We start from the raw sequence: 21,199 nt of genomic DNA, 5'->3' as shown, positions 1-21,199 counted from the left end.
ATGGGGTTGGCGCCCCTAACCCCTGTGTTGTTCAAGTGTCAACTGTATATGGGTGGTATCTGCCATTCCCATAGTCTGAACTTTGAACTATGACCTAGAGCAGAACCAAAGTAAACTCATACATTTAAAAGCCAGGTAAGATAGAAAGAATTAACCAGAAAGCCTGAGAAGGAATAGTCAGAGGTACTGTTCAAGAAAAGAGTGGTGTCACAGAAGTCAAAGAAGAAACATTTAAAGAAGCAAGGTATCAACATAAAGACTGGATAAATTAAAGATGAAAGAGTAAAGGGATCCCGAGACCATACAGTTGAGAACTGCTGTTCTAAGAGATGCAAGGTGTAAAAGGTAAGACACCACCACCAGAGACTAGAGCAGGAGCAACTAGAGGTGTGGACTCCCGGGCTCCCACCCAGCTGTATCAGTGCATTCCAACTGAAGCAGCAACGGCAATAGCCACAGCCTCCGACAGCAGCAGGGGCACGTGCTAGCTGGTTTCAGCTCTGAGGCTACAGAGCCCTTTACTCATCTCTGGGTAATCTTGAGCTGTTCCAGCACCTCTGTAACAATTTCCTAAGATTAAGCCTTTTCCTGTTTGAAATAGAATGATTTCTGTTTTCCCGATTGTTGGACACTAACTCATATGAAGCAGAGTAATCCCAGAAAACAGTCTCTCAAAGATAGGAATGTGGGTTTGGTACATCCAGGTGATCTTAAGTTGATTAAACAACTATTTTGCCCCTATGTGCTATGGGAAATCAGCCAGCCATTTTCCATGGCAATGAGGGCACCATGGAGTTCAAGTTCAATTAGGTCAGAGGGCCAATCCCATATCTTGTGAGATACTACTGCTGTTGGAACCTTGCTGCTGTAGCAGCTAAACAAGGAATCCAGAAGCCCATACTCTACTGAAGCTGCCATTCCCACCTGTTCCCAGTCTTCTACCTCCCTACCATTTCCAGCAGTACAGAAGAGTACCAAAGGGCAGGAATGGGGTTGCCATTCAACAGACCAATAATGAGTACTTATAGCAGGCACTGTACCAGGTATAGTTACAACGGGAAAATGGGCAAAAAACCCCAAATTGATTTTGACAGATTAGGTGTGAAGCGAAGGATGGAAAGACATTATTCAACAGGTAAAACTGAAAGTCGGGATAAAAGGCACTTTCACTGCAACTACAATACAAGCAACAAGATGCAGATGGGGACCTATAAGGCTACAAGGTGGAATAAAGGCTGGAGGTGAATAAAGATGAAATGTGAGACAGATTTAGTAACATCTTATACTCATTTCAAAGATACTTTGTAATAAACCTGTACACAGATCAAACTTTGTTAAAACCTCATTTAAAACCCACATTTGGAAAATGGAAAATTATCTGCTTTAAGGAAGAAGTATGCTTAACTCTTAACAATACAATTTAAAGGATTCAATATATAAAACACTAACTTACAAAAGTCTTTAGTAACATCAACTGCATTATCTAAATCATTTAGCCGCTTGATTGGAAGCAACCATGAAAATGAACATTTTCGTGATCTAGAAAAATGAAACTTAAACCTCCTCCCTGTCTCTTACAAGGTAATTTACAATGTAGATACTTACCAAGTGCACTTGTTGCATCTTCAAAAAGGTTTGACCGAGAAGAATCACCTGATGTACTGTAAAATGTTTTTAGAAAATCATGTATCAGAAAGTATGTAAAATTTACCTTAAAGTTTAGTAGCTATCCAATTTGTAGAGATTCTTTGATTTTAATTAAATGTAGAAGTCTGGCTACAGTGTTCAAAAAGGCTTCCAGATTAAACCCCAAAGCTTTATCCATAACATTTATGGCATGGGAAGAATTTTCAATTTTAATACTCATTCTGTTCTGCAAATCCATCATTTAAAATGTCCAAAGATAAAAAAGAACATCCTTACAGAGAGCTTACCATTTAAGGAATACAAAAAAGGTAACAGACAACTAATTCCCTGAAAGAATTTACAAGAAAAATTAAATAATCTATAAGTCAAGTCACAGTAAAAGAAATATCAAAAGCTGTATATGATAAACAGCACATGCAGAAACTGCATTAGGCTGGAAAGGCCTGGGAAGTCTTTACATAGTAGAATTTCATTTAGGTCTTATAGTTAAGTTCTGAACACAGAAACTGCAAGAAAGCCTTCAGGTCAAGGAACGTAGCATAAACAAAAAGATGCAGAGGCAGGATAGACCCAAGCTGTAACCAAGTTTTAAGCCAGTTTAAAAGGACTAAGTTTTGTTAGGCAATTGCAGAAGATGAGTCTAGAAAACAAAGAAGACACAAACACAATAATGAAACACCATAAAGAGAAGGCCAAAGAAAAATAAACTGAGGTTTACAAAAGTGGTAAAGACAGCAGTTAGCAGTTTTGAGTAAAACATACACACATATACCTCTGTCCCAATTTTAGAAACGAAACACAGTAGACTTCAGTTCTTAGAAAACCCTACAGCATAGTAAGAGTAACGGAAATACCTAAGTTTGAATTCATAAATTACTTTGTAAGCCTCAGTCAGTTCTTCACCAATACAATGAGGTCAACAATGGTGCCCACGTATCCCCAAGTGCTGTGGGTAGGGTTACTGCTGGTAAAGTGCTCAGCAAGTTCCTGGTATCGTAACACTCAACATGATTGTTATGATTAAGACAATCCTTTAGCATCATTTTTAACATATCTTCATCAACTAGATAGTAAAATTAACATGTAGAGGGCAAAATTTCAAAAAGAATTATATACTACAGTTCTATACCATATATATAGGAAAACAAATTCTCCTGCCTTAGACCTGATTTGCGTCTTGTTGTTGTGTGTTTGAACAATTACTGCATGTCAGCAGAACTACAACTGCCTCAATTTTTCCCAGAGATGCAGAGTATTCCATTTAATTTAATTTAATTCCATTCCAAATCAAACTATTAAGACATTTTTTGTTTGGTTTCCAACTTTTAAATTCTTTCTGTAGTCAAATGTATTAATCATTCCTTTTATGACTTTTTTGGGTTACGATTATTTTCCTATGCTCTCCTCTAGTTTATGGTTTCACTTTTACATTAAATCTCTATCCATCTAAAATTTATTTTTATGAGTGTAAGATGTGATCCATCTTTTTTTACCTCCAAATGGCTAGACATTTATCCTAATAGCATTTTCCCCACAGTGGTCTGAAATTACATTTTTATCTTATATTAAGTCCCTGTATGTATTTTGGTCTGTTTCTAGACTACTATTTCACCAAGCAGTCTTTCTAGTTAAGAGCCATACTAAATTGTAATCATTACCATGCATAATACATTTTACTATCTGGTAGAATTAGACCCCTTTGTTACTGTTCTTTTACAGAACAATTTGTGCTATTTTTGCATGTTGTTTTAAAATTTCTTTTTAAACATTACAGATAAGACTGAGATACCGTTTAACCACCATTCAATCTTGACTCTGCCTCAACACTCCTCCCCCCCATCCACAGAGGAAACCACTTTATCAGCTAGTGTGTTGTCCCTCTGCTACTGTTTTTCTACACATTAATATGCCACCCACAGAAAACATGCAATGTTGTTATGTGGCTTTTGTTTGGTTTGTGGTTATTGCCTATACTGTTCTGCAATCTGCTATTTTCACTTGATAACAAAGCCTTGAAACCACATTTATTTAATATGCATATATACTGCATACTTTAACTGGCCTGTAGTATTGGATATCAGAGCTCCTCAAACTTTAGGAAGCCTAAGAATTCACCAGGAGAGCTTGTTAAAATACAGATTTCTAGGACCCATGCCCAGAAATTCTTATTTAGAGGTCTAGGGTGGAACCTAAGAATTCATTTCAAATGAACTCCCAGTGATGCTGATGTTGCCTATTCACTACTACACCTGAATAGCACAGTTCTCTAATACAAATAACATGTCAAGTCATGCCCTTAGTAATGGATATTTAGGTTGGTTCCAATTTGTCCTCAATTACAAGCAATACAGTCCTTGTGCACAAGTGCAGTTTCTCTAATGTAGCTATCAACAAGTGGAATTTGCACTGCAATAGGTGGCTTTTAAAGAACAAAACTGACCTAAAGAAACAAATCCCTAATAATGAAATGTCAGGCCAGGGTGATAAACAAACTTTCTGACACTCCTCAAATTCATACCAGCATATCTTCTGATAATTATCTCACTGAGTTCTGTGCTTTATAAGCCACTAAATGTTTTATAGCACATATGAAGAAACTAAGGCACATTTAAGCAGCTGGTTTTCTGAGCTTCCCTCATCCTTCCCTTTCTGTGCTATCCTTCTCTGAGGTGTATAATTTGGGGAAATAAGAGTAAAGGGTTGGGCTTCCCTGGTGGCACAGTGGATAAGAATCCGCCTGCCAATGCAGGGGACACGGGTTTGAGCCCTGGCCTGGGAAGATCCCACATGCCGCTGGGCAACTAACCCTGTGTGCCACAACTACCGAGCCCACGTGCCACAACTACTGAAGCCCGCGCGCCTAGAGCCCGTGCTCCGCAACAACAGAAGCCACCGCAATGAGAAGCCCACACACTGCAACGAAGAGTAGCCCCCGCTCGCCGCAACTAGAGAAAGCCACACACAGCAACAAAGAACCAAAAGCAGCCAAAAATAAATAAATAAATAAATAAATTTATATTTAAAAAAAAAGAGTAAAAGGTTGGTGTACAAAGCCCAAGTAAGTAGGCAACTCTGGAGTCTGCTTTTCTGACCATCAACTCCTTTATGTAATCTCTATGGGTCTGAAAAGATAATCCTGACTCTTGAAAACAGATAAATAAAACTGTACCCCCAAGAAGAAATAAAAAGAATAGAGATAATAAAAAAACTTGAATTGATGATATTAGCACATTAAAATGGATTGATCAATTTGGAAATTCTTACACTATGGAGCTTTTAAAAAGGAGCTTAAAGCAATTAAGAAAATAAGATATACTGTACCAACTCAAGACATATTTAATTAAGTTTACAATGTTTAAATGATTTGGAAAACCAATTTGTGAAATTTATAAGTTCCCTCCCATACACAGAAAAGATGTAACAGCCTTTTGATGCAATAGCATAGGTCGACTCTGGGTTGTCTCCCACTAGTTAAGGGTGATTGTATGCAATTCTAGCTGTACATGGGAGAAGTACCAAATTAGGCAACAGTGTTTCAGAATGCCTAAAGCAAAGTACAGCAGGCTGACATAGGGAAAATATTTTACTACCTGAACCTGTGTTTTCTTGGGGAATTAAATCCTTGAAAAGACGCCCGAAGCAGCAACAAACCAGGTGACTCAAACCCCTCCCAACATGGTTGACTGAGTCAAAGAAACGGCACTCAAAGACAGAACACTAAAATGAAAGATGATCAGAAAGAATTCATGACTAAATTCTTTCTCATCATTGTATTTATCACAGACATCCTCCTATGTCAGTGTTCCCAAATGCTGCATAGTTTTCCACTGTGTCTGGTCCTGATTCCAGGACTCTACTGCCACTGAGGTCCTGAGTTGCACCAAAGTCACAAAATACAAACCGCTTGCTTCAGTGCCAATACATACTGGACACAAAGCAACTCAGGCTCTCAGATAAAGAAGAGATTCCCGTGTATGATTTCCAGCCAAGAGAACTGAAGCATTGTTTTGGTTATTTTATTTATCATTGGCGAAAAAAACCTTTGTCACAAACTACTCAATAATCCTAACTGCCAACTTCCTACAAGAACTTTTTTTTGCTCCCAAAATATCCCAGCACTTTTTCTTCTGTTCTAAAGATCTACATAGGCAAAAACTTAAATTTCTATACAACTTCACAAAGATGTAGATACTTACTCAGCACATACTGTGTGCCATGTGCTATTTCATATCTTTTACACTTATTTCATTTAATCCTTATAACAACTCTATGAGATAGGTCCTGCTGTCATCCACATTTTACAGATGAGGAAAAATCCAAAGATGTTAAATTCTTTTCTAAGGTGAAGACCTAACAAATGTTAGACCCAAACACAATACTATGTAGCAACTGGAAAAATTTACTGACATGGAAGGATGTTTATGATAGATGTGACAATAGTCAAAGAACATAGGTCAAATATAATAATGACTGGGGGACAAATGTCAAGTTATTCATAATGTGTCAAGCTATAATATAGTGTCAGATTATTTTATAATTCTTCTTCTTTTTGGTCATTTGTATTTCCTAACTTTTCTACACAAAATGAATAATGACTTTGACCCCTTTCCCTTCACCCTGGGAGAAAAAAAAACAATGCACAGTATACAAATTCAGATTACGGAAATGTAAATAGACACAAGCATACTGCTTTAGTCAGGGTTCAAAGTTTAGAAAAAGTTTAACATAGCAGATAGAAAGTTAGTCTGATCAAAACAATAATCAAAATAAATACATTCATGAAGTCACTGTTATGAACATATTCCTATACAATTTCCTAGAATCCAGTTCTTACCTGTCAGTTGATGTTGGGCTAGCAGCCACTGGTGTTTCTGCTGGCTTTTCTGCAGGTTTCTCTTGTTTCGTTGCACTAGCAGGTGCAGGTTCAGAAGACGCTGTCGTTGATGCTGGAGTGACAGATGCAGGTGTGGGAGTGGGAGCCAAAGTGGGGGCAGGGGTTGGGGCCTGAACCACAGCTGGTGCTGTGGAGAAAGTAACTGTGGTAGTGGTGGCAGAATTTGATTGCTGAGTTGTAGCTGGTGCTGGTGTTGTCACTGCTTTGGGCTAAACACATTACAAATCAAAATAATGCATTATGATAAAACACTGCATTATTACCTGATCTCTGAACGCTACAAACAAACATAACACTAATACAAGTTTGTAACTTGAAAATAATTTTGTAAGGTGACATAATGAGTGATCAATAGCGGCAATCTGAATCACTATTTATGTTATTCTTTCAAAGCTGACGAGAGCATATATATTAACTATGAACTTCCATTAGCTTTTAGCCAACGGTTTCAGTCTTCGGATCATTATGAAAAAGAACCAAAAGAAGCAAGTATTTTAAAACGTACAGAATGCGTATCCAAAAAAAGAACCACATAATTCCCCCCCAAAACGTCACAATTAAAGTTTCTTGGTTATAACTTCAAAGTATTTATTGTCATTTGAAAGCAACAAAAATAACTTTCTTGAAAATACAAACAGAAGTATGATTAATGAACATGCCAGATAATCTGCTGTATTTTCGAGGGAAGAAAATCCCAATATTGACTACAAGCCAATAGGTGTAACTATAAGAGATTAACATAACTTTTGAGATGTATATACAGTTAAACCGACAAATAAAGGCCAAATAAAGTTATAACCGCATGCTCAGCACTTTCTGAACTAGAATCGGAACCATAAACATCCCTACCAAGCAAAAAGCAATTACATATGGGTAAAAATCATATTATATGAGTTTTATTCTTCTCCTACAGCCTATCAATGCTCACTACCTGCTTAGCTCATAACTTACCTAAGGTGAGAAGGTAACTGATTTGATGGAAGATGAGATTAAAATTCAACATAATTTGCCCCAAGTATATACCAACAAACTGTAAATGCAATGAGTGGATTTGTGACTTGTTCTATTTGAGCTAGTAGAGTGTACTGGAAAAAAGTGTCTTGTGCAAGGTAGGGGGATGGGACTTACCTATCCTGCTCAACTCTTAGTTATATTCTAAATAGTCAATGTTACTATAATACTAAAGGAAATAAGACCATAACAAATACATACCCAAATGTGTGGCTACCACATTTTCCACTATGTACTATGTATGATAAAACTAGACACGGGAATACTATTCAGCCCTAAAAAGGAGAGAAATTCTGGCACATGCTACAATGTGGATGAACCTTGAAGACATTATACTAAGGGTAATAAACAAGTCACAAAAGGACAAATACTGTATGATTCCACTTATATGAGGTATGAAGAGTAGTCAAATTCATAGAAAGGAGAACAGTGGTGTCAGGGGCTGGGGGGCAGGGGAAATGGGTAGTTACTGTTTAACAGGTACAGAGTTTTAGTTTGGGAAAGTGAAAAAAGGTTTAGAAACAGATGGTGGTGATGGATACACAACAATGTGAATGTATTTAATGCCAATGAACCAAACACTTAAAAATGGTTAAATCTGTAAATTGTGTACCACAATTTTTGAAAAAACTAGATGAGGCAAAGTTTCCTCATATGATTCTGTTCCTGTGTATTTAAAGTTTAACATTTAATAAGTGCTTAAATACAGCAAAATCAATATGGTTCTTAATAGATTAAAAAAAAATTAAGTCCAGTACATGTAAACTGTTTAGCTGCTTTTCGTTTCTCACTACAAAAGTATGCCATAATTAAAATTTACTTGTTCACTAGGGGCAAGACGGGAATAAAGACGCAGACCTACTAGAGAATGGACTTGAGGATACGGGGAGGGGGAAGGGTAAGCTGGGACAAAGTGAGAGAGTGGCATGGACATATATACACTACCAAATGTAAAATAGATAGCTAGTGGGAAGCAGCCGCATAGCACAGGGAGATCAGCTCACAGGGAGATCAGCTCGGTGCTTTGTGACCACCTAGAGGGGTGGGATAGGGAGGGGTGGGAGGGAGGGAGATGCAAGAGGGAAGAGATATGGGGATGTTTGTATATGTATAACTGATTCACTTTGTTACAAAGCAGAAACTAACACACCATTGTAAAGCAATTATACTCCAATAAAGATGTTAAAAAAAAAATTTACTTGTTCAACTTTGTTTTCTACTGCATATATCAATTACTTTGAGACTTAAAAAAAAACTCACATTTATTCTATTTTCAGTCTTTGACAAACTGGTTTCCAATTACCTATTTAAATTTATTTTGGGTGCTACAAATAACACTACTCTTCTGAGATTATTAGTTTAGAATTTAGGATCATAATTCAGTCCTAAAAGTATCATGAGCACCACCACTCCTCTATTTGTCTTAACTCTCTACTGCATGTTTATGTATCTTTAAACAAGTATACAAATAAAACAAAAATCCTGAAAGAATCCATATTCATTCTCTGCTTTAGAGAAAAACTTTTGACTTTTATTTCAGTCCAATAAATCACAAAAAAGTTCCTGTTAAAAATCTTCTCACAATAATCATTCCATCATTCTCTTAGCTGTCTTTTCCCTTTTTTAGTTTCTAAAAATCTATCCCATTGGCTAAGAAATATCACTGAAATTGTTAATCTATATGTCTTTTCGGCCCTGAAGTATTTGTTAGGTCTAGTACATCATTTAGCAAATCCTTTTAAGGCACTCTTATTAAAAACTACAAAATAAGAAACATTTATTCAATTTCTAAGAATTACATTCTCTAATAATTACACAATTAGTGATTTTACTAATCCAACAATACCTAATAATTTTTAACATGACACTTCACATATCAGTTGTTTTGACATATTTAAAATTATGCTCAAACTACAAATATATAAAACTATTAACTTTATAGTTGACTCAAAGCAAACTGTTAAAACCTTTAATAACAATTAAGTGCATGCCACTATGGATGTGTATAAACTGTTTTCACTTGAAAGTGTAAAGCAAGACTTGGGATCATCTTTTTTTTTTTTTTTTTAAACTCACATGCATAAAGATATATACAATGAGGTTGAAACTTACTTTTGTCACCATAACTACCACGAAGTTTTTCTCATCAATTTTATATTCTTTTAGAGCAGTATCATCATTGAGGATTTTGCCTAGCACATTAAGAAAAAAACATATTACTGAAGGCACCGTAACTTTGTCTTACACTAACTGAGGTTAAAACAATCACCAACGTCAATTCTATCAATTAAAACTTTCCCCAAAGAAAAAGATTACCAGTCAGCCAAGATAAACATAAGTGGATACATGATTAGCTAAGAAGGCATAAATAAGCATTTGACTAAAAGATAGCAAACTCATATACTGTATGTAGATATCTCAATCCCAAGCATTTCTTAAAAATTATTACTTATAATAAAAAAGACTTGCTGGGTAAGGAAATATTAATTAGGTCCTGAGAAAGAGGAGATCATGAAGACAAATAAAATTCAATTTTGAGATGCTCAAGGCTTCCCCACCCCTTCCCCGGAATAACCTATAATCCCTCTCGATGGAAGGAAAAAAGAACGAACTGTCTGCTCCCACAAATACTGGATACCTGCAACACAGAATGTTCCACTGCTATAAAAATAAGATACTCATAGTGACCTGGTACACAGAAATGGTAAGATAATATAGAACTGAGTAAGGCACACAGACTATGTAAGATTTTAGTCATGCAGAAGGACAAACGTGAGGTCAGGATTCCTTCAGGCTTCCTTTTCCTTGAAATTCGTTTTCCATTTTCAAAAAGGTATTGAATCAAAAGCTGCAAGCATTAAGACAAAAGGGAATAGTGTCTCTACTCTGCATAGGATTGAAAAAACAGGCCAAGACTAGGAAGCAGGAATTCTAGTTTTATGTCTGCCACCAACTACAAGCACCTCTTTAGGCTTCTGATTCCTCATCACAGGGCTGGTGTTTCCTCTAAACCACCTCAGTTAAGAAAATACTTCAAAATCTCTATGTAGGAAGTGACAGGAATCCATGGGCAACTCAAGATCCACCTTACCGACATCTATAATGACAGTGCTCAGTATTTCTTCTCAAGAACAAAGAAAAGAATTTTCTCCACAAAATTCACATATCAAGTCTATTTTTAACACACATTTTCCTGGTTACTAGTGAGGCTAGTTAATTTACAATTTCCTATTCATATCCTTTATTTCTTTTTAATTGGGTCATCCTCTCCTTACTGATTTGTAAGAGCTCTTTATATAATCTGAATATTAATCTTTCTTTTCCTGTCGCTTATTTATAGTGTCTTTTGACATATAAGGTCTTCTGTATTCTTCAATTTTGGTATTTTATTTAAAAAACAGATAAACTGAAATTTCACAGGAATGATTCCAAGTACATTAATACACATAATCAGTATAAATGGTTTCATTTCAATAAATTAAAAAAGATGCTCAGCTTGATGGGAAAACTGAAGAAACACGTGCAGAACAATAAAATTGGACCCCAATCTTGCACCACTCACAAAAATTAACTTGAAATAGATCAAAGACTTAAACATAAGGCCTGATACCATTAAACTCCTGGAAGAAAATGTAGGGAAGAAAGTCAGAGATTTTGGTCTTGGCAATAATTTTCTGGGCATGATGCCAAAAGCACAAAAAATAAAACAAACAAAAAAAAATGGGCAAATGGGACTACACCAAACTCAAAAGCTCTGCACAGCAAAAGAAACAATTAACAAAATGAAAAGAATTCTACAGAATGGAACAAACTACAGAATGAGAGAAAATTTTTGAAAACCATATATCAGATACGGGATTAATATCCAAAATACATAAAGAACTCAGTCAACTCAATAACAAAAAACCAAACAACCTGATTAAAAATCAGCAGAGTAAACCAACATTTCTCCAAAGAGGACGTCGAAATAGTCAACAGACAGATGAAAAGATGCCCAACATCACTAAGCATCAGGGAAATGCAAATCAAAACGAGGTATTACCTCACACCTGTTAGAATAGCTATCATCAAGAAGACAAGAAACAAGAGGGGCTGGTGAGCTTGTGGTGAAAAAAGAATCCTTATACAGTGTTGGTGGGAAAGTAAATCGGTCCAACCACTATGGAGAACAATATGGAAGTTCCTTAAAAATTTAAAAATAGATCTACCATATGATCCAGCAATTCCACTTTTGGGTATATACCCAAAGAAAATGAAAACAGGATTTTGACAAGACAATATGCACTCCCATCTCTACAGCAACACTATTCACATAGCTAAGATATGGAAACAATCCAAAATGCCCATCAATGGATGAATGAATAAAAAAGATGTGACCCATATACACAATATTATTCACCCATGAGAAAGAAGATATCCTGCCGTCTGCGACAACATGATGAACCTTGAGAACATTATGCTAAGTATGATATCACTTATATGTGGAATCTAAAAACCTAAACTTAAAAGAAAGAGTATTTTACCTTGGTGGTTACCAAGGGTATGGGGCGTGGGGGAGATAAGAGTGATGGTGTTTAAGAGTACGAACTTCTAATGAGTAGTAAATAAGCCATAGAGATCTAATGCACAGTATAATGAACACAGACAATAACACTGTACTGCTAATCATGTAATCTGATAAATATCGCTACACTGGCAATCATATTACAATATATAAGTGTATCAGAGTAACACCCTGTACACCTTATACAATGTCACACAAACTAATTCAATAAAAAATTTTTTAATTCAAAAAACAAAGCAAAACAAATACAGCCAGTTACATGATACTTACAAAAGATAAAACTAATAAGCAAAACTATCTAACATCACTGGATGGAGAAATATATAAAGCAAATGTGAAAAAAGAGAGGAATGAATATTAATAACATTCAAATGACTGTTCATTCTCTGCTTTTATCTGTACAATGCTTCTGACAATCAATTTGTATACACTACAGTTTGTAAGATGGCAATTTCTAAAACTAAAAGAATGTCACAGTACACAAGAAAACGGCATATTAATTTCAGCATTTAATGCATACCTGCATAAATTAATTTTTGACCTGCTACAGGAAAGGCATCTTTACCCTTTTCAGATTCAATCTTCTCTTTCAGTGCTCTTACCTATAGGAAAAAATTTTTTAATTTTTGAAAAAGTCTAAACAAGTGAAAATCCAGAATCTGAACAAATGATGCAAAATAAAAATTTTATACATACTATTAATGACTCAAAAAACTTCAAAGGTCATGTCTTTATAATATTATGTCAAAAAGACCCATTATTAATAACCCATACTACTAGGTATGATAAGTATAAACTGTTTTACCATCTGTTCCACGTACATAGTTTTTTAAAAAAAGACTTTACCAGTTGACTTTATAAATCTATTCAAAATAAAGGTTTCAAAAGCAGAAAGTTTTGATTCTCACTATAAAAGTTTATGGGCTTATTTCTCACAGAGTTAAGAAAGTAAAGAAAAGCTCTCTAATCTAAAAGGTCTAAGAAATAAAGTGGTCTTGTCCACAGTAATAAAAAAAAAAAAGTTAAATGTGAATGTTAAAAGGCCAATTATTCACTTTAAAAGTGGCTAATGTTTCATTATAATCATCTGAGGGAACTTTATAAAGACCAGTTAAAATATAATTTCTGAGGGTGGGTCTGGACATCAGTATTTTTGAAAAGCTTTACAGTTGGTTTCAAAGTTCGGCCAAAGTTGAGAACCACTGTATTACTTCAATGATCTTGAACAAGGAGCTCAGTTTTTCTCAGCATCAGTCTCATCTATAAAGAGGGATTGGAATACATGATCTTTATGGTCTTCCATCCCTAAAATTACATGACAACAGGTTCATTATGAAGTACTGATACTTAGAAAACGAGTATAATCAATTTCTGAAGTAGGGTGGCATAGGAGTAAAAAAAAAAAAAAAAAAAAAAACAAAGAAAGGCAAGGAGACATAATGGAACTAAATTTCACTACTTTAAATGACCAAGAATCAAGGGGGAAAATTCCATTTCCTTCAGTTCCCAGAATTCTTCTAAAAACTGTCTGAATTGATAGTTCTGAGCTTTAAGTGGAAAACTGTCACGATAGGGATACAAAAGGGAGGGTTCCTCCCCAAATCACATTGCTACTATAAGTAGTAGCTGAAATCCAGAACCAGCTCTTCTGACTCCAAGTTTTAGAGCAGAGTATTTTGCAAATGCCACATAAATCACCCTTGCTATACTGATCTTCCTGAAGTGGGCCAGTAGCATTACTGCTATTCTGATATCCCCAAAGTGGAAATCCATCACAAGAATCTCAACCCGCCATATATATGATTAAGAGTGGGAAAGGAGGACAAACAACAACAAAAAAACCCTCTAGTCATTTTACTACTAAATAACATTGCTTCAAAGAAATCAAAACTGTGATTAAAGAATACTAAGAACATAACAATGAGAACTCTACATAACAATACCTATATGATGTGGTTAAAAAAGTAATCACAGACTAGCACTAAACATGTTTATTATTAAACAAGAAGGAAAATTAATAAACTAAGCATGCAACTCAAATAGAAATAACAAGACACATAACAAAAGGAAAAATACAAATAAAATAAATTAAGAGAAATGGTAGAAAATGGTTCTTGTGCCAACAGAAAAATGGACAAATGACAGGGGCAGGCAATTCACAATTATACACCCAATAAAAAGAAAAGCTCAACATCATTAGTAACCAAAAGCACAAATTTTAATGTCAGACATCATTAATCCAATAGACGGTCATACTGGAAAAGACTGTCTTGAACAATTTTTGGTGTTAAGTGTGAAGAGACACACTCTCAGAATGAGGGTATCAAATGATATAATGTTTTGTGGGCAAGATGCCAGGACACCTTGACATTTTTTGGGCAGAGGGTGTGGGGGTGTGTGTGTGGATTCAACGCAGCAAAACCACCTTGGGTCATGTGTCAAAGAAAATACGTGAACTTTTGTAGTACTTGAAGTATATCTCAATAAAGATTAAAAAAAAATACCTTGTAGTAAACAACCCTGTTTACAACTGCATCAAAAAAAAAGAAAATAAGTGAACTAGACTTTGGAACCAGGTTCCCTGACCTGTCCAAACTTCTGGCATTGTTCCTTAACCTCAACCCAATGATCTTTACTTCCAATCCACCTAAGTCATCTACTCACAGTCATTCAGGACACAGGCTGAATCTCATCATCCTCAAAATGCTCTTTGAAATGATAAGTGCCATCTTCTATTCTCACTAGCTCTCTCAGTAACTGTTCACTACACCTGGTCTTGCATCTCATTACAACTTTGGTTCCTTGAGCCTCTACTTTCATTCATTCTGATCTTTACTGCAAGCTCTATTCAGCTTAGACAATAATGCCACTGCTTCTATCACTTTCTTCCTAACATCACAGACTTGTTTGCCTTTCTGTTGCTCCTACCAAGCAAAACTCCACATCAGGACTAACACAGTTGAATTTATTTGTCAGTACTCAAAATAAAATTTACTTCAACTACTGTGGTGTCATACTTTTCTACCTCACTTAGCTAACACATCTCACCTTGAATGTCTAACCAGCTGCCTATCCACATTTATATCCAGTCTTCTAAATGTTACTGGAGAAAAAGAACGACACCCCCAATCCTTCTGTTCCCCTGGTTAGCCCTCTCCTCCCTCCTCCAAGAGGTTGTTTGAAACCTGTACTCTCCTCTAAATCTGATTCCCAACACTCCCCCCCAACCCCCTGCAGATGACCATTTTCTACTTCAAGGCACAGAAGACACCACAGGAACTCACACCCTCAACTTTCTGCTACCAAACTGACACATGGTTTTTTGCATCCAGATCCACCTAATCTCAATCTTCTTCCCTACCAAATGAAAGCCATCCCTCTCTTCAAATCTAATTCCTGTTCTCCAGTACCTTGCTAGATTCATTATGTTTCCTACTCCCCCCCCCCCGCCGAGTTTTATTTTCAACCTCTCCCTCAAAGCCAGTTCATTTCCATTCACACTTAAACAGATCCAATTCTCTATCATCTTAAAAACACACAAAACCCCCCACAATCCATCTCCTGTCAGCTACCCTCTCCTCCCCTTAGTCTCAAGTAATTTTCAAAAAATTAACTATACATTGTCTTTACTTATTCATAACCCCACACTTATTGCTCCAGGGTGCAACACAATGCTGATAAACTGAAGCACAGACTTTGTTCTCATTTTGCAGCTTACTTTCTGCAGTAGTGCTACTCCCACAATTCCATTAAGACTGCCCTCACCAGTACCACTAAATTCAGCAACATCATCATCAGACACTTCTTAGTCCTTCTCTATAGTATTACTTGACCTCTCTGCCACATTTGACAGTACTGACCCATCTCTCCTTTTCACACTGTCTTCCTGTGGTTTCTATAACACCACACTCTTCTGGTTTTCCTCCTATATCTTTGTTCACTCCTTTTTGAAATCCTTTTCCTTGGCCAGACCTTTAAGTGTTACTCAGGGTTATGCCCAAGACTGCCTTTTCTTCTACACAGACTTCTAGGATAATCCATTTCATCTACTCCTAGTTTTAAGAACCATTCATATGTCATGAGTATCTCTAGCCCAGCTCTCTCCTGACTCTCTACTTGACACCTTCACTGGATGTCCCATAGGCATTTCAACCATAATGTAATTGCTGAAGGACGGTTTCTAGACTACTTTGTCTAAGTTTTCCCTAACCCAATCAAATTGAGCACACTTTAAAACAGCTATAAAGAAAGACCTTCTTTCTGGATGTTGCAAAGAAGGAAAAGGTAGCAACTCTGCACATGGTTTCCCTTGGAAAGGTTATGTCCAGCAGCCGATGTAGTTATGACTCCTCTGTGCTGAACCCCGTGCCAATACTTCCAATAAGTCATCTCAACAGGATGGATCTAAAACTGGGCACTATGATCCCAGTAAATAACCAGGCTTCTCCAAGGCTAACGAACAAGAAGCAGAAATTAAACTTTCATTTTGCTGCTTATTTCCCCCTAGATAAAGAATGGGAGTTTATCACTGATTCAACTAGGGACAATGCATGGTTAACACACAAGAAGTCAAATTTTTTCTAGCCTCATACTTCTCTCTTACGAAATTGTGCATTTTAAAAGAAAAATATACTCAACATCATCTAATACTAAACATAGTTGACATGGCTTTTATTTTTTCCCCAAAAGGGAGATAATCACTATGAAAAAGTGCCAACACAAAAGCAGATCAGTTATCCTTTTTCATCCCATTCCCTTGTGAGGTATTTGTCTCTTCCTTCTCCTATATTCCTCACATTAAATCATTTATCCAGTGGTTCCAACTTACCATCTAACTACTTCCCAATGTGAACACTATATTGCATCCCATGGCACTACCCTAGTTCAGGCCAACCACCATTAAAAGTAGTTCTTTCCACTCAACGAATTTAAATTGTATGTTTCAGATATAAAAATAATGTCTTATAAATCTTATCTCCATAGTACTATGATGTTTTGCACGTCAGTCTTCTTACACATAACTTTTGCGTAAGATTTCTAGAACTACTGCTTGTTGATTAGGCTAGCAATTGAATATTCATATAATAACCCAGCTTCCTCAATGCTACAGCGTATTTTCCTCATTACTGTTGTAATAGCTCATGGGTGCTACGTACTTACCATGTGTCAGGCAGTGTACAAAGAGCTTCACGATATTTATCTCATTTATTCTGTGCTAGATCTCTATTTGAATCCTGGCTAGTAACTCAGATGGACATTAGTATTTGAGAACAACAAATACTGTTGAGATTTGTGAACACTGATGCAGGCATTTCTGAGGCAATCTGCCATCCTTTGATCCAATAATTCCACCTCTAAGAATCAGTGCTAAAGAGATGTTCACATAAATACTTCAATGATATATGAACAAAATATGTGCAGTACACTACTGGTTGTAATACTGCAAACAACCCTAAACATTCATCAATGGTGAAATGGTAAAATACATTATTGCTAATACATCTATTTGAACATTTATGCAATACAATAAGAACGATGACTATATATGAAAGATATTCACGGAATGCATGCACATATACATGACTGGATGAAATATTATCTTTAAGGGACAAAAGCTAATTGCTAAGCAACTGATTTTTAAAAACATAGTGCTGTTATGTTTATGTATTATATGTACATATATTTTTTTTTTTTTAAAAAAAGACCAGAACCATATACAGAATCCAACAGTGGTTACTTAGACCAGGAGCCTAAAGCCTTTCGTTCTTTTACTTTATACACTTTACTTACTATAACAAGCCTGGATTATTTTAGTAATTTAAGAGGAAATTTAAATAGTTTAAAAGAAAAAAAAAAACTCATCACACCCCCCCGCCACCATTACTAATATTACACAAGTATATGCTGCAATTTAAGAGATTTCACTAAAAAAGAAAATTCTAGACAGTAGTTCTACCACTACATAGCCTAGCAAATTAAAAAATTAGTAAGAGCAAATAAGTTTTGGCAATTAAACCATTAGCAAAAGGAAACAGAGACCTAAAGCCAAATATGTTTACAAAAGGATTTCATAGATTTACGATATGGGCAAAACTTTTTCCTTTTTGGTTCCTTGGGTGGTATCCTTCCATTTGAGAAACTGGTGCAGGCACCAAGGAGTATTTCCTGAATCTCTTCCACAAAGTCGGTTTCTGCTAATTCTAAAAACAGAATTGATTATGAAGATGTCGGTTGACATCAGTGCAACAGGAAAAATCTCCCCACTGGACCCAAGAAATGAAAAAAATGTGGCACAAGAGTTATTTTTTTTTAACTGAAAGAATAACTAAGACTACAGTATTAATAATATGTGGATAAACAGTAAACAAAGGCAACCAATTCTCAAATTAGGGTTATGATCCAAAAGGCTACTTTTTAAAATATAATTTTAAATACAGAATTAATTTTCCCCCACAGAAACTATGGTATTCAGGCTCCTAAACCTATCTATTTACGCCAATTTAACCTCTTCTATTATAAAATATATTCCTAACAGTATGGTTTCAACAATCAAAACAGACACAGACTTTGAAGACTGAAAAGTAGAAACTCCCAAGTTACTTGTAAATTTTAAAGTTTCTACATAGGCAGAGAATGGATCTACCATACTACAAAGGAGCCACCTACCTCATTCAACCAGAAGTGTGTGGCGGAGAGGGCAGAGGGAGAGACAAATAACAATTTTTATCTACCTGTTGAAGTATCTAGGACCTATTCGTACATATTAGTCATTTGTAGCTGGTCTACTTCCTCTGCTGGAATAGGTATAAGTAATGTTAAAGGGTTTATAAAGTTCATTCTATTATAAAATTAGCTCTTTGAGACACTACACAAGGAATGTACTTATCCAAACTTATAGGGAACAGACATGGTGTCCTTCAGCAGGATTCACTGTTCTACAGCAGGCTTAAATTTAGCACATTTCTTTCCAAAGGCAACAGAAATTTTATACATTATCTATCAAATAATCTCAACATCCAAGCTAAAAAAGGCAGAACACTGCTCTCAACACTGAAATTGCTGATTACATCAAGCTAAGAAAATGAGGGTATCTCACTTACACAAACCTTGTTCAAAAAGGACAGTGAAAACACTGATCAAAATAACTGTAAACAGGACTTGTTAAAAAAGAAATTGCATAGATTTATTTCTGATTTCACAATTCACCAAAAATTTTTCAGATCCATAATCTCATCTGATTTTCATATCAACTCTACGAGGAAGGCAGGTAAATTATTTTACTCCCATTTTACTCCCAAGAAAAGAGATTTAAGTACTATGCTCAAGGGCACAGGGCAACTACAAAGTGGGAGAAAACTCTCCTCTAGTTTAGGAATAGCATGATGTATTTGAAAGAGCAAGATGTTAAAAAAAAAAAAGCAAACAGACTCAAGAGCTACTCTTAAGTTCTGATGTAAGGAAGAGGGAGAAATGGGGGAGTAGACAAATGTGGAGACAAGGGAGGATTTTATTAAGACAAGGAAAATGTTTAGATACTCTAGAAATGGAAAAATTGGGCTTCCCTGGTGGCACAGTGGTTGGGAATCTGCCTGCCAATGCGGGGAGACACGGGTTCGAGCCCTGGTCCGGGAGGATCCCATGTGCCGCAGAGCAACTAAGCCCGTGCACCATAACAGGAGAAGCCACTGCAGTGAGAAGCCCGAGCACCACAGACAAGAGTGGCCCCCTGCTCGCCGCAGCTAGGGAAAGCCCGCGCAGAGCAGCGAAGACCCAATGCAGAAATAAATAAATAAATAAATAAATTTAGAAATGGAAAAATCAATGATGTAGAAAAGGAGAACTGATGGAGTGATGTCCTTCATAAACGACAAGAGTTTAGGATGCTGTGGAAAAGTGGGGGGGATTGGCATTAGATAGCACCACCCACAATACATAGCTATCTCCACGATAAAAGGAGGCTAGCAGGTAGGGAGCTCTAGTAGGATCTTGTAAAAGTTCTGTCCTGACTGTTTCTGTATTTTCAATAAAACCTAAAATCTAGGGTCACTGATTGAAAATAAAGAGAGAAGATATGAAATCTGCCTATGTCAGTGGAAAAGGGAATAGTGAAATGTATGACTGTCACTACAAGGGCCTGATTACGATTATTGTTCAGGAATTTAAGTGAGACAAGTCAAGATGCCTATGTGTTCGCCTTCTAGCTGCACAGGTGCAAGCACAAACACAGACTTGAATTTAATCATATTTGGAGTTTTTCAAACAAGAACAATGGAGTGAGAGTGGGACCATGTTGTTAAGCACTGTCAGTAAGCACTCTGTGTATCATCTCAAACTCATATAACCTTCAAAACAATCCTGTGAGTTTAGTACTTCCATGGCTGTATTCTCTTTTTACAGATGAGGAAACAGGCACAACATCAGGTAACTTACCAAAGGTCACATCACACAGCAAGTGCTAAGGCCAGGATTGAAACTTAGGCAGCCTGGCTCAAGAGACATGCTATACTTGACCCTTGCAAGGGAGTGATTATAGTCACTGACTCTATTTTAGCTGGGCAAAAGTGGAAGCAATAACACGAGGGAGGGCCAGTGAAAAGGAGTATGGATCGAATAGACTGTAAGTCTCATTAGCATTGGAATCAGAGGGAAGTTAAAGTGGGATACTAAAAACAGATTACTGTGGATGGGGGGGAAAGAGCTACAGTTACTGGTTGTGATAAGAGCTAGTTACCAGTCATGAGTCTGAATAACTGAGGTAGAGTAGAAGGAAAGATCACTGGATGAGCGATTAAGGAACAGAAGGTCAGAGTATGGGCAAGACCATCATTCACAGACAGTGAAACTACCAAGACCACTGACTGTGTGAACCCAGGCCAGTTACTCATCATGCTGGTCTCCATTTCTTCTTTTTAAAACATGCACTATTACATATTTTTCACAATTCTGGTGTGTGTGTTTTAAACGATGCCTACCATAGGCTGTGACGCTCAGAATTATTGTGATCATTTTCACATGTTTCCCATTCATTCCTCAATCCACTAAATTCTGGCCCTAACACTCCATGGAGACTACTCATTAGGGTC

At 36.4% G+C, this 21,199-nt stretch overlaps 1 protein-coding gene across 2 annotated transcripts in view; it reads right to left on the bottom strand.

The window, feature by feature from the left end:
* RAD23B (RAD23 homolog B, nucleotide excision repair protein) overlaps positions 1-21,199 on the bottom strand; it is a 44,920-nt gene that overhangs the window by 18,331 nt on the left and 5,390 nt on the right. For both annotated transcript variants that reach the window (XR_014247897.1, XM_082404120.1), the window contains exons 2-5: positions 12,637-12,718; positions 9,665-9,744; positions 6,482-6,750; positions 1,606-1,661 (exon numbers count right to left, since the gene is read on the bottom strand). Coding sequence is in view for 1 of the 2 variants with exons in the window: in XM_082404120.1 (XP_082260246.1) it covers positions 1,606-1,661; positions 6,482-6,750; positions 9,665-9,744; positions 12,637-12,718 (487 nt within the window). In the remaining variant the exon portion in view is untranslated. The remainder of the gene's footprint in view (positions 1-1,605; positions 1,662-6,481; positions 6,751-9,664; positions 9,745-12,636; positions 12,719-21,199) is intronic.

This window comes from Balaenoptera borealis, assembly GCF_965194805.1.
Source record: "Balaenoptera borealis genome assembly, chromosome: 8".
In the NCBI taxonomy this organism is placed as follows: Eukaryota; Metazoa; Chordata; class Mammalia; order Artiodactyla; family Balaenopteridae; genus Balaenoptera; species Balaenoptera borealis.
Note: the sequence above shows the minus strand (reverse complement) of the source record. Positions and strands in the feature narration are given on the sequence as shown.